Genomic DNA, 17,042 nt, shown 5'->3' on the forward strand with positions numbered 1-17,042 from the left:
GGTAAGTTTGACTGCATTTCCCTACTGTCTGTGGAGAATCCCCGTTACAGGTAAGCAACTTCACTTTCTCTGGAGACAAGCAGAAAAGATGCAGGCACACTTGGTGAGTCCCTAGCTACAAATTGTATCAGGGTGGTGGTGATAGATCAAAGAACAAATAGGTTTCATAGGATGGACTGTTCAGAACGAATGTCTTGTGCTGTGGTCCAAACAGGAATGCTTAGTAAAAGTGTGAACTGAGGACCAGGTTGCAGCTTTGCAGATGCTTTGTATCAGATTTGATTGGAAGTTTGCCACCGAAGAAGGTGTAGCGCATAATCTGTGTGTGCTGATCCCGCCAGGATGCAGTTGAAATGCTTTACTGTGGCAGATTCAAAACAGCGGGAAGTCCACATGGAGATGATTCATTTAAAGGTTGATTGACCCAGGTTGGCCTGGTTGTGGGTGATGAAAAACTGATTGGTATGAAGCAGGGCTGTAGTTTCTCTGAGGTAAAAAAAAAAAAAAAAAAAGTAGTGCTCTCTTGCAGTCCAGGGTATGGAGGCATATAGCGTGAGGAGAAGCAAGACCGATACATTACAGCTAATAAGAATTTTAAGAAAGGCTGTTTCTCAGATTCTCTCACATCTTTGGAGCCGTGGTTCATGTTTTTTGGCTATATTATTAGCCGTAGTGTTTACTACAGTGAGGTATGTTAGTAACCTTCCGCCATATTGTTGTGATGAGAATCATGCTTCTAAGGCCCACCTGATTGCCAGAAGGACTATCTCTTTAAACCACATATTTTTCTGCTCCAGCTAACAAGAGTACATTTGTATTAAAGGGAGAACCTCCCTGCCTAGTTTCACAGCTAGGAAAATACATGCACCGATCCTGAATATTTTATCAGTTGTACAAGACTTAACAGGATAAAACTTTAAGAAATGCCCAGCCATCTGCTATAAACAAGCTTTTTTTTTTTTTTTTTTTTGGGGGGGGGGCGTAGGGGTTACACATTTTTCTCTATTTCTGGATTTTCCCCTCCTCCTGGAACACTAAATAAACTCTATTGTAAAATCTAGTGAGTCAGGAGTTTCTTCAAGACTTCACTCTAACAATTCTATCATAGGTTATCTACAATAAAATATGTTAGAACTTTTCTGAAACCAGCACCGAGAGTGTGTGCACAGACTTTGATTGTAGAGCTGGTCTGTAATATGCCTTGCTCCATTATTTCCTAGGAGCAAAACAGATAGCTGAAGAACCCTCATCTATGTCTATTTCCTGCACACTCCTACCAGTTAGGTCTTTCTATGTGGGTGTCACCAGTTGTGATACCTTCAAAGCAGTCACTTTATGCTATGAATCCTGATTTACCTGAGTACCTGTGTATAGTGATTCCCATCTACTGTGGTAACAGCTCCCACGCTCACTATGAGCGTTGGATCTGTTACCACCAAAGCCGGTGCTAAAAATTGCACTACGGTTTTGTAAAAGGGGTAGGGTTTAGACACACTATTGAAAATGTCCCTCTATGTTAATACTGCTTTCTAAAGTTCCCATATTGCATAATAATAATGATTTACTTAAAATTGGAAAGCAAAAATAATACGTACTAAAATTTCTTTCAATCTTGATATACAACACTTATCCAAGTGTATTTCATTGTGCTGATCTGTGCAATCACCCATTGTTGCTATTGATATTAATATTTTGTTATTTATTAAAAAAAGAGTTTTAATAACGATATTGGAACTTAAAAAAATTTAAATTGAATGGTTAATAGAATGTTCTGCAAATTAAATATCATTCCACTGAGGCAATTTAGGGATTTAATTGAAAACAATACTTACGAAGGCAGACTAGTTTTCAGGGCCTTTTCCACTTTTTGTAGCTTATTTGTTAAGTGCCATTTTTCTTTGTCAATATTTTGTTTCTGTTTGCTTTTTTGTTTCTCTCTCAGAAACAATAGTATATTATTTGGTATGGTTTCTACAGAATGAAGGTTGAATCTGAAATCATATTAAACAAAAAATATATTTTTAAAGGACAAATCAGAATCGTATTTATAATGTTAGCAACATACTTTTCATTCTTGACATATTAATATTGCTATAATAAATTTTAGATTAAAATATTTACTGCAATATCCCTCCCAATTCTATATATGGCACCTAAAGTTATGTACATATATCAGTGCGCATAGCTGATGTACGCACACAACTTGATTAATAGGTCTAATCATGCCAATAAATGGCAATTAACACCTCATAATTGATGCTAGTTGGAGTTCATTGAAAGCTACAAGCACAAATGGTTGGCATATAGCACAAAATGTCGTGTCCAGTGCGTGAACCTTAAAGGGGGTATGGTTAGGGGACAGATCGTGGTCATTCTTTTAAGTTATGTGCAAATTTTTAGTCATTTAGGCCAGGTTTTCCTGAGCTTAAATGGGTACACTAAAAGTTATGATGCATAACTTAGTGCACCCATGCACTATGCACCCATGCACTATGATGCATAACTGAAGCTAAGCATGATTCTATAAGTTGCGCATAATTTTTATAGAATCATGCTTAGCTCCACACTAGTCAGTGCCAATTTTTATAGGTGGAATGTATAGAATCAGGCCCTAAAAGTCAAAAGAAAAATGATATATTTTACAATTATGCTCTCATTTATCAAACCAACATAAAATACCATTTTTAAAAGCTTTTCTAAAAAACAAACAAACCCCTCCCACACAGAGCTTGAATAAAAAAATATTTTCTCCTATTTCTCTACTGTGACCTCATAGTCAGCTGGATGTTGTTTGTGTTACCTACTGTGCCTGCTAGCTATGAAAGGATCACATAAGGGAATGGGTACAAGTGGATTGATTATTTTACTGCATCAGGATTTACTAAGACTAGGGGACACTCGAGGAAGTTATAGAGTAATACTTTTAAAATCAATAGGAGGAAATATTTTTCACTAGTGACCTGGATTGGCCACCATGAGAACGGGCTACTGGGCTTGATGGACCTTTCGTCTGGCCCAGTAAGGCAATTCTTATGTTCTTAAGCTCTGGAACACATTGCCAGAGGATGTGGGAAGAGCAGTTCCTGGAGGAAAGTCCATAGTCTGCTGTTGAGACAGACATGGGGGAAAGTCACTGCTTGCCCTGGTGGCATGAACTGCTGCTACTAATTGGGTTTTTTGCCAGGTACTTGTGACTTGGATTGAACTCTGTGAAGATGGGATACTGGGTTAGATGGACCATTGGTCGACCCAGTATGCCTATTCTTATGTTTTCAGTGTGCTACTATGCAACTTCACAGAATTTTCCGTAGTCTTTGTACTTGTTGAAAGAGTAAACAATTGATTTGTGTTTACTCATTCTACTCCACTTAGGATTTTGTAGACCTCTATCATGTCCTCCCTTAGCCTTCTCTTTTCCAAGCTGAAAGGCTCTAACTTTTTAAACCTTTCTTCATATGAGAGGCATTCCGTCCCCTTAAGCATTATTGTCTCCCTTCTTCGAACATTTTCTAATTCCACTATATCTTATGTAGCACCTAAGGCTAATGCACATGGGCTGGTAGTTGTGGTTTATGATGCAGCCTCAAAGAAAGGTAGACATTTGCTTCCTCAACATCTATGGCACCTCTCTATATGGAGAACTAAGCTTGGCAGAATTGAGACAATAACAGTCCAAATCCAGTACAGGTTTTTATTATCTGACTCAAGGCAGATCACAATCATAAAACAACAAGAGGTAACCCCTTATTATAATAATATATTCATAATAATTCATAATACGAGGGTTCTTCAAAATATTTCCACACTTACATATTTTCACGGGAAATGGTTGGACATTCTTTTCTGATGGAATTAAGAAGTTAGTAGGTACTGGGAAAAATGTGTCATAAAACAGGATGATTATGTGGAAAGTGTAATTTGCTTTTGAGATATTTAATAAGTGTTTAAAAAATAAAAGTGTGGAAACTTTTTGAAGATCCCTTGTAATTATGATCAATGATCATGCATTCTAGATGAGTTATCCATCAAATAATTATTGCAGCTTCAGCTACACACCATGCACACCCTTGCACCAGCCTCAGGTCTTGGACCCAGACCTAGCAGGTCACAAACAGTAGCTTCCATCTGCATGCTGCAACCAAAAAACTACTATCATTGTATATAACCCCTTAAGCAGGCATGTGTTAAATATGCCTATGCTAGGTTTTATGTCTTTTTAATAAATTATTCATTTTGGACTTTAGGACTTACTTCAACTGGACATATTATTGTAGTTCATATCTTTGACTCTTCTCAAATACTCTTAATACACTTGAAATATAAACAATAATCTCCCACTGAAGTTATAGCATAATACAGTACTTACATAAACAACAATGCTGGCAATTTGTTCATTTCCTTCAGCTTTTCAACAAAAAGTGGAACTTTTTTCTGCATATCTTCATCAGAACAGCCGGCATGATAAGGTTTAAGGTGTTGCAGCAGCAGATCAGCCTACATGAAGTATACACCATAATCTATTTATTTATTCAGTTTGCTATACTGTTCTCCCACGGGAGCTCAGAACAGTTTACAGCAGGGGTGTCCAACCTGCGGGCCGAGGGCCGCATGCAGCCCGATGAAGTATTTTATGCGGCCCGGTTGAGGGTGATGCAGTGTTTTCCTCTGCTGCCCCCGGGTGTTTACCATCTTGCCGGCTTCCTCCTCTGTCTTGCTGCAGCGTTTGCGCGGCCCGAGAAACATTTTTTTCGGCCAATGCGGCCCAGGGAAGCCAAAAGGTTGGACACCCCTGGTTTACAGGAATTTATTCAGGTACTCAAGCATTTTTCCCTGTCTGTCTCAGAGAGCTCACAGTCTATCTAATGTACCTGGGGCAATGAGGGGATTAAGTGATTTGCCCAGGGTCACAAGAAGCAGCATGAGTTTGCATCTACAACCTCAGGGTGCTGAGAATGTAGGTAACCCTATTACATGATTGAATTTTCCTGAGCCTGCAAGAGGTTTTACTGCTGAGTTTTGAACTAGTTGCAAACATCTCAGTTCTGAGGCCTTAACACCCTGGAGTTCTAAGTTTGAAATTATTAAAGAGTGAATAAAATTTTGCAGTGTAGATTTTGTGAAAAGTTTATTTATGGAGCAGATCATCTTTAATTTGAAGAAACCGCAGTGAACAATATAAGAAATAAAAGGTGAGTCTGACATCGGTGCCGGGCAAAATGGTAGAGACTATTATAAAGAACAAAATGACAGAACATACAGTATACAGAAGCATGGATTAATGAGAGAAAGCCAACATGGTTTTAGTCAAGGGAAATCTAGCCTCACCAATCTACTGTATTTCTTTGAAGGGGTGAATGAACATGTGAATAAAGGTGAGCCCGTTAATGTACATTTGGATTTTCAAAAGGCGTTTGACAAAGTACCAACAAAAGAGAGAAAGTGGGGAGAGAACTGTACACATCAACCTATGACAGTGTTGAGTTTCAAATCATTTATTCAATACAACACATATATAAATAAGTATCAATCCATATAATATATCCTTTTGTGGATCCTTTCAGAATCTCTTGTACCCGACACGGTCCATGTTTCGGCTATAACACTGAAGCCTGTGTCAGGGGTATGGGTAATCAATCCACTAGATGACGTTAGAACACTTTGCACTCCATCTTTTATATCTTTTTGAAGGTGCGGTCTCCAGAATTGTGCCCAATATATTCTAAATGAGGTCTCACCAGTCTTATACAGGGTCATCAATGCCTCCTTTTTCCTACTAGCCATACCTCTTCCTATGACCCCAATCATCCTTCTAGTTTTCACCATCATCATTTCAACTTGTTTGGTCACCTTAAGATAATCCAACTAATCCTCCATGTACTAAGTCTATGACAAATAACCCTAGAATATTGATGTATGAAAGTTCTTAATCACAAAACCCACCTAAAGATATTCACATACAATCACACCCAAGTCCCACTCTTTCTTCATGCACATAAGTTCTTCACCCCCTAAATTGTACCATTCTTTCAGGTTTTTGAAGCCCAAATGCATGACCTTGCATTTCTTAGCATTCAATTTTAGCTGCCAAATTTCAGACTATTCCTCAAGCTTCACTAGGTTATTCTTCATATTATTCTACTCTAGAACAGATTTTGGTATCATCTGCAAAGAGGCAAATCTTACCTGGCAGCCCTTCAGCAATATTGCTTATAAAAATGTTAAAAAGACCTGCCCAAGAACAGAACCTTGAGGCACACCACTGGTAACATCCCTATCCTCAAAGAGATCTCCATTGACTACTACCCTCTGTCATCTTCCATTCAACCAGTTTCTGACCCAGCCTGTCACTTAGGGGCCCATCCTGAGGGCACTCAGTTTATTTATTAGAAGTCTGTGTGGAATACTGTCAAAGGCTTTGCTAAAATCTAAATACACCACATCTAGCCCTCTAGCCAATTCTCTGGTCACCCAGTCAAAGAAATTGATCAGATTTGTCTGACTAGACCTACGTCTAGTGAATCCATGTTGCCTCCAGTCTTGTACGGACGTACCTTGAATACTGTGTACAGTTCTGGTTGCCATATTTCAAAAAAGATATAGCGGAATTAGAAAAGGTACAGAGAAGTGAAACTTCCCTATGAGAAAAGGCTAAAGCAGCTAAGGCTCTTCAGCTTGGAGAAGAGATGGCACATGAGTGATATGATAATGGTCTATAAAATACTGAGTGGAGTGAAAAGGGTAGATGTGAATCATTTGCTCACTCTCTCCAAAAATACTAGTACTAGGGGCATGTGATGAAGCTACAAATAGATTGAAAAAAAAAAACAGAGAAAATATTTCTTCACACAACATGTAATTAAACTCTGCAATTCATTGCTGGAGAATGTGGTGAAATTAGTTAGCTTAGCGGGATTTAAAAATGGTTTGGACAATTTCCTAAAAGAGAAGTCCAAAGGCTATTATTGAAGCCTTAGGGAAATCCACTGCTTATTCCTAGGATAAACAGCATAAAATCTGTTTTACTATTTAGGGTCTAGCTAGGTACTTGTGATCTGGGTTGGTCATTGTTGGAAACAGGATACTGGGCTTGATGGACCTTCAGTTTGTCCCAGTAAAGCAATTTTTAAGGTTGAAAGCTGAGATTTGTTTCAAAGAGCACACCCAAAATCTTAATAGTAGATTTGAGGGTTACTAGGGTAACCAGGGCAATTGGTGTTAATGAACCTGTGCAAGAGATTAATAGTGCCTGGTAAACTGAAATACTCCAGGTCACCTTGCTGGCAAGTACACATATAGATTAGTCTCTCCTTTCTTCTTAGTTTCTCATAAGAGAAGTAGAGAGTTCTCTGTTCCTTCAGTCACCGTACAGCATTGATGCTTAAGTGGTTTCTAACTCCTATATACTCCTGGGTTACTCATTTCACTTATAATACTAATTAGGGTAGCACAGTATAGAAACATAGAAACATAGAAGATGATGGCAGAAAAGGGCTACAGCCCATCAAGTCTGCCCACTCTGCTTACCCACCCCCTGTCTATGCCCTAATGACCCAATTTCCTTATCTTGACCCTCGTAGGGATCCCACATGGGTATACAGTCTATAGAATTTCTGTGATCTATATGGATAAGGTTTAGGTTAGAAGAGTTCTCTCCTAACAGGAATGGCCAATAACTAGGGAGGTACATAGCCAAAGATAATTATGCAAATGTAGCACTGCAGTTTTATACTTGAGAGGTTTCTTCTAGTACAGTTCCCTCCATATGTAACACTGATTCATTAAATCCTCCTTCCTTCCAGATGAGATGGGAAAACCTACTAACTATGTAATGCGCTGTCCAGCAACTACTACACAAGGTAAAAGCCTTGCTACAGTTCCGCATAGATGACTTATAATAAAATTTGTGCCCTTGGTAGGGGCCCTAAAGTGACTGGCTAGGTTAGAACATAGTTGAGTAGAAGACAGCAAAGTATAGTGGTAAATGGAGGTCACTCTGAGAAAAATGATGTTACCAGTGGTGTGCTATTTGGTCTAGTTCCTTTTTAACATGTTTGTAAGCGATATTGCGGAAGGGATGTCTAGTAAGATTTGCCCTTTACAAAATGATAGAACTGTAAGGGGTAAACCCCTCTATATAGATTTTACACACAGCTGAATACACCTCCTGCAGAATTTAAAGACTAAGAGGTACATAATCGAAATAGAAATACGTCTAAAAAAACCCCATCCAAATTGGCACTTGGACGACCTAAAATACAGGTCACCCAAGTGCCGATAATCAAAATGGGTTTTAGATGTACAGTGGTACTTCGGTTTACGAGTGCACCAGTTTGCGAGTGTTTTGCAAGACGAGCAAAACATTCACAAAATCGGCGCCTCGGAAACTGAGCGTGGCTCCCCCCGAAGCCCCCTCCCGCGATCTGGCACCCTCCCCCCCGTGATCCAGCACCCCCCCCCCCCGAACTGAAGTCCCCCAGACCCACCCAAACCCGCTTCTTACTTTCAGCTTGGCCTCGGAGAATCTCAGAGAGAACATGAACTCACAGGCCTTGAGCATATGCAGATGCTCAAGGCCCAGCACAGAAGAGGAGGCCGATCTTCGGGCACCGGCACCAACGCACAGGATATGCTGGTGTCAAGGCCGAGCTGAAAGTAAGAAGCGGGTTCGGGTGGGTCTGGGGGACTTCAGGTCGCGGCGGAGGGGGTGCCGGATCGCAGGGGGGAGGGTGCCAGATCGTGGGGGGGGGCTTCGGGGGGGAGCAATGCCGGTTCTTGTGGGGGGGGGGGGGAATAGAACAGCACCGCTGGCCTCGGGAGGTGGTGGGAACGTATTAAAGCGAGTTTCCATTATTTCCTATGGGGAAACTCGCTTTGATATATGAGTATTTTGGTTTACGAGCATGCTTCTGGAATGAATTATGCTCGTAAACCAAGGTACCACTGTATCTAATAGTAGCTTAGGCCTTTTGACACTGCTGTGTGCCCAGAGTGAAAAAGGGGTGTTTTTCAAGAAGTGGTTAGGGCGGGAGGTAGGTGGGATATGGGCTGACCTAGACTTAGTCATCCTGCAGCGATAATTAGAAGTTTAATGAGACTGCCTAGATGGAACTTATATGTTGTGACTTAGGCGATCTAAAAACAGTTATAAGTGCCCAGAAGGTATCCAAAGTGACCAGATAACCAATGCAGGAACAAAGTACAGAACCCTACACACTCCCCCAGTGATCACTGACCCCCACACATCACCATAAATATCAGAAGAAAAATGTACATACCTGCCTCCAGAACATCAGCACCTGGCATAGGAAAGCCTAGTAGAGTTGCACAGGGGTGGCTTACGTAGTCTGGGAGATGGGCTAGTGAAACATAAAGAGGAGGTCCCAGGCCCATAAGCCATTCTAAACACTGCATTCATGGTAAAAAAATGTGACCCCCACCAAAAAATCTCTAAACCCTACTGTACTGCCATATAGGTGGCACCTGCAGCCATAAGGGCTATTGGGGTGGTAGATAGGTGGGTTTTAGAGGCGTTTTGGAGGGTTCATCATGTCCTATAAGGGAGTTGTGGTGAGATTTTGTGGCATCCTTTTTGTGAAGTTCACAGCAGTGCCCTGTAAGGTGCCTTACTACTCTGTTACCATGTCTGGGTAGCCAGTCCATCACTTTGCTGGTCCCTTCCACATCCAAAAGGTCTTTTTCTAGGCATTTGGGACTTGGACAATTTTTTGGGACAAGAATGTGATATAAAGATAGACGAACTAGCGGTCTGGATGATAAATTATTGAATGTCCCTTGTATTATGGTTACCCTGGACATATAATTAGACGATTCTCAATAAAAATATATTTTGTACGTATTTTTCGAGAATGGACCTTAGACGCTGCTGACTTTGGACAACTAGTGCCCTAGGCCCAAAACGGACTTAGATGTTTTTTTTTATTATTATGCCGCTCTTTGTCTGAAGCAGAGGTGAACTCTGGCCTACATTTTCTCCTTAGTAAGAACTGCCTGTGGCGCTTGACTAATGGCACTTGGACATGATATTGTATCATAACCCTCTTTCCCAAAGCATGTACTGAGGGCAAGATGACCCTCCAGGCAAAAGGTGCCAGAACTCTTTGGATGCCACCAGCAAGGAGCTGAGATTCCTAGAATTACAGTTTGAGGTAGTGTTAAAAAGATATTTCTGGAGATGCTAAGGTCAACAGGTTGGAACTGGAGGTGGAGAGAATATCTTATCACCAAAGATAAGCATTCAGACCAGAGGGTATAAAGGAGGCATCCCTGGAGATCTTTATTTTCAAGTCTGCTCCATGAATCAGGTTCCAGAGATCTGTTCCCTGAGGCAGATACTAGAAGTCTGATCCTGATCCTGCTCATTGTGTCAGAGCCCTGCCTGTTCCCTAAGATGTCAAAGGCCTGAACCAGTGGATAGATCTGGGCTGCCTATAACCCTGCCTTGTCAGCTTATTATCTCCTTGCTGAGCTCCTACCACCTGAGAGACCTCTCCTCCACTGAATATACTGGGCGTTGCCTGAGGGAATATACTGGGCATTCTCCTGCAATGAATATGCTGGGCATTGCCTGAAAGACCTCTCCAGCGTTGAGCGGGGGGGGGGGGGGTTATCAGAAGGAAATTAAGATTTTTGTTTGTTTAGGTTCCATTTAATATTCAATGCTGGGGCCTGTATAGATAAGCAGACAGCTTTTTGTCTGGTGTAACTTGCCTGGATAGCTATCCTAGCACTGGCACCTGGATGTCAGCTATTTCAGCAGTTGGCCCAAAATTGTGGAATGCTCTGAATGGACCATTAAAATTGTGTTCTAATTTTGGATCATTCAAAAAACTACTGAAAACTCGCCTATTTGTAAAAGTTTTCTATGAATAAGGAATTACCGCTTTGATGTACTTATTTCCTAGGATCATTTTACCTGTTAAATTTATTCTTTTGCTGAGTTTGTATTTTAGATTGATTTTTATTTGAATTTGTATTTTTGGTAGGCCTTTCATTTTATGTATGTTTATTTTGTAATCCGCCTAGTTGATAGGCGGAAGAGAAATGTTTTATATAAATAAATAAAATAAATAAGTAACGATGGTGCTTGGATATTCTTAACTCTGCTTTCAATCTTCTGAACTGCTCCAGATATTCAGTGGTGCTATTCAATTAAGTGCTGCTAAGCAGGACAGTGAGAGTTAATTAACCATTTAGAAGTCACTACTACCCAGTTGACTCTTGCTGAATATTAACTCCAATTTTTCTTAGTTACCTTCTTTTTCTGACCACATGAGATCCAGTTTGTTAATTCTTTCTTGAGCTCCTCTTCATATTTTCTTGCATGATGCTTCTTGATTATTATTTTGTTCTTGAAACATCTGAACTCCTCAGGTTCCAGTTCCTTCAAAACAGATATAGAACATTTGCTCATGGCATCCAAAATGACAGTGTGAAATTGTCAAACATTTGCCAAACTAATCAATCCAATGTTGGATGGTTTTTAGGGATAAAAAAACAACTCTAAGAAGATGAATGTAGAAAGTAGTAGAATGAAACCTATTTTAATGAAATAGAAGTCATATTTGTGCACAGTAGGTCTATCACAGCCAGCATAGCATTAGTATATCATGGGAAGCAATGAATTCTAGTTCTAGTTTATTAAGTTCAAGGGCCTTATTTATGTTGGATTTTCTCCCATGTTAAGCCAACCGGAAAACTTTGATTAGTTATGATGGAAGTGTTTTTGTTTCACAAAGAAACACGAGACTACTCTTTCAGTCTGTCTTCTACCATTCTAGTGCTGGTCAAATATACTGAGCTTCCTTAATATGCATACTGCTTTGTACAGAAACTATTCAGTTATATCAAAAATGGGCTGATACACAAAACCGTTTTTAACAGTACAACGACTAGAGAACACTTCAGGAAACTAATACATAGCACATTTAAAACAAATTGGAGAAAGTATTTTTTTTTCACTCAGTGCAAATTTATTGGTAGAGGATGTTGTCCAAACAGTTATCTTGCACATCATATTTAACCTCCCCCCCTTTATAAAACCACAATAGCATTTTTTAGCTCCGACTAGAGCGCTAAATGTTGCTCCCGACACTCATAGTGAGTGTCGAGAGCAGTATGGAGCATTTAGCGCTCTAGCCAGAGCTAAAAAATGCTATTGTGGTTTTATAAAGGTGGTGGGGGGGGGGAGTTAGGTAGCTATTCCCTATATTGATACCTGGGAGAAGACCTGTACAGGCAGATTGTGGAAAGGATTTCCATCTCAAATAAGGACATCCAGAGTTAGTACATTGCATATGGATGTCCATTTCTCTTATATTTAAGAACAGGATCTGCCAACATACAGCCTGTTCTAAAATACATCTAAGGATAAATATAGAAGTATCAAAATCATTTGCAATCAGTATTTTGGCAAGATCATAGAAAGCTACATGAGGAAGGGGAGAATGAGTACATAAAAGTAGGAGTTTGTGGTGAGTCTTCATACAGTAACAAAAAATAACTGTTCAAAAACATTTTTTTGCATAGCATATGAACAACGGTGGGTAATCAGGCACTCCTGGGGGTGGCTGGATGTACAGATGCATTTTGTCTTTGTTCTTGGATGAGTGTTTTTACTTTCCTTTTCCCATTGTAGTTCTTTTCCAATTTTTTTTAAAGAATGCTGCGATCTTCTTGCAGTGTACAAAGATTTTATTATACATAAGAATAAACACAGATGAAGAAGGTCATGAGGAGACATGGGGGATGAAAAGCTGGGTAAGATAAATAACAGGAGACAGAGAGAAAGAAGTAGAGAAGAGGAAGTAGAGGAAAGGTAGGAGATGGCAGGGAAGGAAGGGACACTTCTCATGATCCTCAGCTGTTAGATATGGAAGTAGTGTCACTCAGCCATTGGTCACTGCTACAGGCATCTCAGATGTACAACATTCTTTTCATTGCTAAGGAAAATGAGCTTCTATTTCTTTCAACAGGTCCTGATGAAAAGTCCAGCAAGAGCCTGGCCATGACTAAGGATCAGTTGTAGGAAGAGACAGCTAAGACTACCTACATACTACAGACCAGCTCAAGAAGTAAAACAAGGCCCGTAAACAAATAGATGTGCAAATAATATTTAAGACACTGGAAGAAAGAGGAACTATACCCTTGGAAATTATGCTCATTTGTCTTTACTCGGAACCCATACCCTTTAAATTATGTTTTGAAGTCTTTCCTTTTGTTGCAGGCATTTCTAGGTCATGATGTTAGTACGATATGATGTGTGATCGAGCTGGCAATGGTTCTGTTGTTCCTTCTTATCATATTTTTCTTGAATCTGTCTAGCCCACTGTGAGCTCCCTTTGTATGTCTGGTGTTTTATATATTTCCATTATTATATTATAAATTGCTTTGTTGTGAATGATGACAGGCGGTACGTCAAATTTTAATAAACGAAAAGACATGCCATTAAAGAAAGGCAGAAGATATCCTGTGACAGGAAAAGGACGAAAGCACATTCAATCATCCAGAGCCTGGAAAACCTGGCTCTGCACTGTATAGCTTCCTCTATAGTGGAGAGTATTGGGTTTTTTTCTTGTCTCTTTAACTTTCTTAGGCTTCTTCCCCTTTTCTCTCATTCCTTCTTCCCTTTATCTCTATTGCTGAAGTCCAATCAACGAAGTCCAATCAAAGAACTTAACAGAACTTTTTCAAATTAAATTATGAAATATTGACAAAACATCTGCAGCCAGAATTGGAAACTTGGAAAAAGTTTAACATTATCTTGGTGGGGATGAGTTGCAACCATACAAATGATGGTCTCACCAAAAATTTTTTTTCTGTTTTCTCAACTCCTTGTTATGATTCTCCTGAAGGATCAGGTGCTGCAGGGTTTTATATAGAAAGGCCATCAATACAAAGGCTGTTTGGACAAATTGGTTCAAAGAGAAGGGTCAGGGAGGGCTGAAGATTCCTAATCTTAGGAATTATTGCAGGGCAGTGCATGTGCACTATCAAGAACTTCTGGAAACTCATTGAGTCCAGATGGGAGAGTGGGCATTAGTAACATACCCCTTTTTTGAGCTGAGGAACAAGTTAGAGGGGGAGGGAGATATTAATATTAATTTATAGAGGGGGCACTTCTTGGCATTCTTGATAAAAAAAGAACGATTAGTGTTATTTGAAGCAAGTTTGAGTTGTGTTCAATCTACCTGGGTATGAAAAAAGTAGCAAGCATGTTTAAACAAGGCTGTGCATGTTGTGACATGTTTCAAGGTTACTCATGCACAGTTGTGGCTCTGCACAAGTCTAACATTTCAAGAGACAGGATATCAGGAGAGTCTTTGTGCAAATCAAGTATGAAATTGCTGGATTTGGAGCACCGTGATAAAATTTCTCACAAATGAAGGGAAAAATCCAAAGGAGATCCATGAATGCATAACCGCAGTTTTTGGTGAATCTGCCCCATCCTACAAAGTAAAATTTTGGAGCAAACAGTTTAAGTGGGGTAGAGATGACACTGAACAGCCTCTGGAAGCAACTTCTACAGAAACGTGCAAGAAAGTTGAGGATTTAATTTTGTGTTAGACAAACAAATTAAGGTTTCCCGAATAGCTGAAGAAATGGGCATCTCAGCAGGTACAGTTTGGAAAATAATTCATGGAAAGTTGTGCATGTCCAAGGTTAGTGCAAGATGGGTTTCAAGAATGCTGACACCATGTCAAGGCCAAAAAGCTCCAGTGCTGTCAGGAGAACTTGGAGATGCTCCATGAAGACCAAGTGAATTTTCTTTCATCGTTTGGTTACTAGAGATGAGACTTGGGTCTATCACAGAGATCCTGAATTCAAAATGGAGTCAGTGCAGTGGAAGCCCAAGTCATCCTCCACCCAAAAATTTCAAGACAGAAAAATCTGCAAGCAAAATCATGGCAACTGACTTCTGGAATGATGAAGGACTTTTGCTTCTGGAGTTCATGCCACACAAGATAACCATAACCAGGGAGAGTTATGCCAGCACAATGATTGCTTTGTGGGAGTCACTCAAGAAGAAAAGATGAAGAAAACTCTCAGCAGGTATGCTGCTTCTTCAGGACAATGCGCCAGTGTACATGACATGACAATCATAGGCTGCCAACCAAGAATGTGGGTTTCAGCAGCTGAATAATCCACCCTATAGTCCTGACCTGACTCCCTTGGATAATTTCCTATTCCAAGTTTTGAATAAATCTCTCGGGAGAAACAACCTGATTCGGAGGTGTAACTTGTGGGAACTGTTTGCTGTATCCGGATAGCAGTGCTCATAACAGCTCAGCAGGAGACTTCAGGTGCCGAATCTCGGTGGGCACCCACGGAGACAGACATCCTGACATCACTCGGGTCCTGCACCCGTGAGTGAAAAAGACGCCGCGACTGCTTACTCCTGGAGAAACAACCTGATTCGGAGGTGAAACTTGTGGGAATTGTTTGCTGTGTCCGGCTCAGCAGGAGACTTCAGGTACCGAATCTCGGCGGCCACCTGCAGAGACAGACGCCCTGACGTCACTCGGGTCCTGCACCCGTGAGTGAAAAGGACACCGCGACTGCTTACTCCTGGAGAAACAACCTGAGTCGGATGTGCAACTTGTGGGAACTGTTTGCTGTGTCCGGATAGCAGTTCTCATAACAGCTGAGCAGGAGACTTCAGATGCAGAGAAAGATGCCCTGATGTCACTCGGGTCCTTTACCCACGAGTGAAAAGGATGCCGCAACTGCGGCACATGGCCGCAGGGTGTGGCCAAAGGGGCGTGCCCTAAGGGGCACGTTAGGCCCCTTGGGAGCCCCTTGGAGACATGGGCTCCCAAGGGCCTAACGTGCCCCTTAGGGAACGCCCCTTTGGCCATGCCCTGCGGCCACGCGCCGCAGTTGCAGCATCCTTTTCACTCACGGGTAAAAGACCCGAGTGACATCAGAGTGTCTGTCTCTGAGGGTGCCCGCCGAGATTCAGCATCTGAAGTCTCCTGCTCAGCTGTTATGAGCACTGCTATCCGGACGCAGCAAACAGCAAACATTGTATGTATGAAATTTGACTTTATGATAAAGTATGGGGAAAAGAAAAGGTAAGGCAAAAGTTTCCACACCTATTATGGCTGGCCTCATAGATAGACACCTAGTGTCAACCAGTGCCTTGGGCCTTAGCCAGGGCGACGATTCGCTATCAGGGGCTTCTCTCAGTCCCCCAGAAAGAACTCCTCCTCCTCCACCAAATATTACTGTTGGTCTGGAACCCAAGAATGGTTCCAGTTCCCAGCCTGTGGGAATATCAGAGCAACAGGTATCTTCCTCATTAGTTTATAGGGAGATACCAAAAGCCTTATCCTTTCAGGAGGAGGCATTAGTTGAAAAAGAAACCCAGGTTGGGCCACAGGAGGTTTCTCTTAAAGATTTATGGCTGATTAACACTAGAGTGGAGGGGTTATTAATGTCAGTGGTGACTCAAAATGTAAAATTTTCACAGGAAGTAATAAATAAGTTGGAAAATGTTAATTCAAATTTGAAGATTATGGAAAAACGTATTACAACAACAGAATCTCATGTAGTTACTTACATTGCAAGCGGTATCTTCATCAGCTGTTAAAGATTTTTATATTACCCATACGAAATTTGAGAAAATGGAAAACATCTTAAGGGCAAAAAACCTACGATTGGTCAATTTCCCAAAAACTCATTTATTATCCCCAGAAATTTTAATTCGGAAATATTTTAAGGAAGTATTGGGGCTGGCCGACACAGAAAAATTGCTCATAACAAATCTATACTATATCCCACAGAAAAATAAAATTTCTGCAGATATGGGTAGACCAGTTGGAACAGATAGAGTTTGATCTAACCGGTTCCCTGGAAGACTCACAGGACACAATCCAAACTAGATCTACCCTACTGATAACATGTGCAAGAGAGACAGATAAATCTTTAATTATGAAAGCTTATTTTCAGAATAAGCTTCTTAAATTTTGTGAAGATAATGTATTGATCTTTCCAGATGTGGCCTAAACTACATAATTGAGAAG

At 40.7% G+C, this 17,042-nt stretch overlaps 1 protein-coding gene across 6 annotated transcripts in view; it reads right to left on the bottom strand.

Moving 5' to 3' along the window:
• LOC117359357 (probable ATP-dependent RNA helicase DDX60) overlaps positions 1-17,042 on the bottom strand; it is a 254,746-nt gene that overhangs the window by 76,708 nt on the left and 160,996 nt on the right. For 5 of the 6 annotated variants that reach the window (XR_004539215.1, XM_033941983.1, XM_033942005.1 and 2 more), the window contains exons 24-26: positions 11,273-11,401; positions 4,367-4,494; positions 1,833-1,991 (exon numbers count right to left, since the gene is read on the bottom strand). Coding sequence is in view for 5 of the 6 variants with exons in the window: in XM_033941983.1 (XP_033797874.1) it covers positions 1,833-1,991; positions 4,367-4,494; positions 11,273-11,401 (416 nt within the window). In the remaining variant the exon portion in view is untranslated. The remainder of the gene's footprint in view (positions 1-1,832; positions 1,992-4,366; positions 4,495-11,272; positions 11,402-17,042) is intronic. The other variant, XM_033941992.1, reaches the window with a different exon arrangement.

Source organism: Geotrypetes seraphini, chromosome 1, assembly GCF_902459505.1.
Source record: "Geotrypetes seraphini chromosome 1, aGeoSer1.1, whole genome shotgun sequence".
NCBI lineage: Eukaryota > Metazoa > Chordata > Amphibia > Gymnophiona > Dermophiidae > Geotrypetes > Geotrypetes seraphini.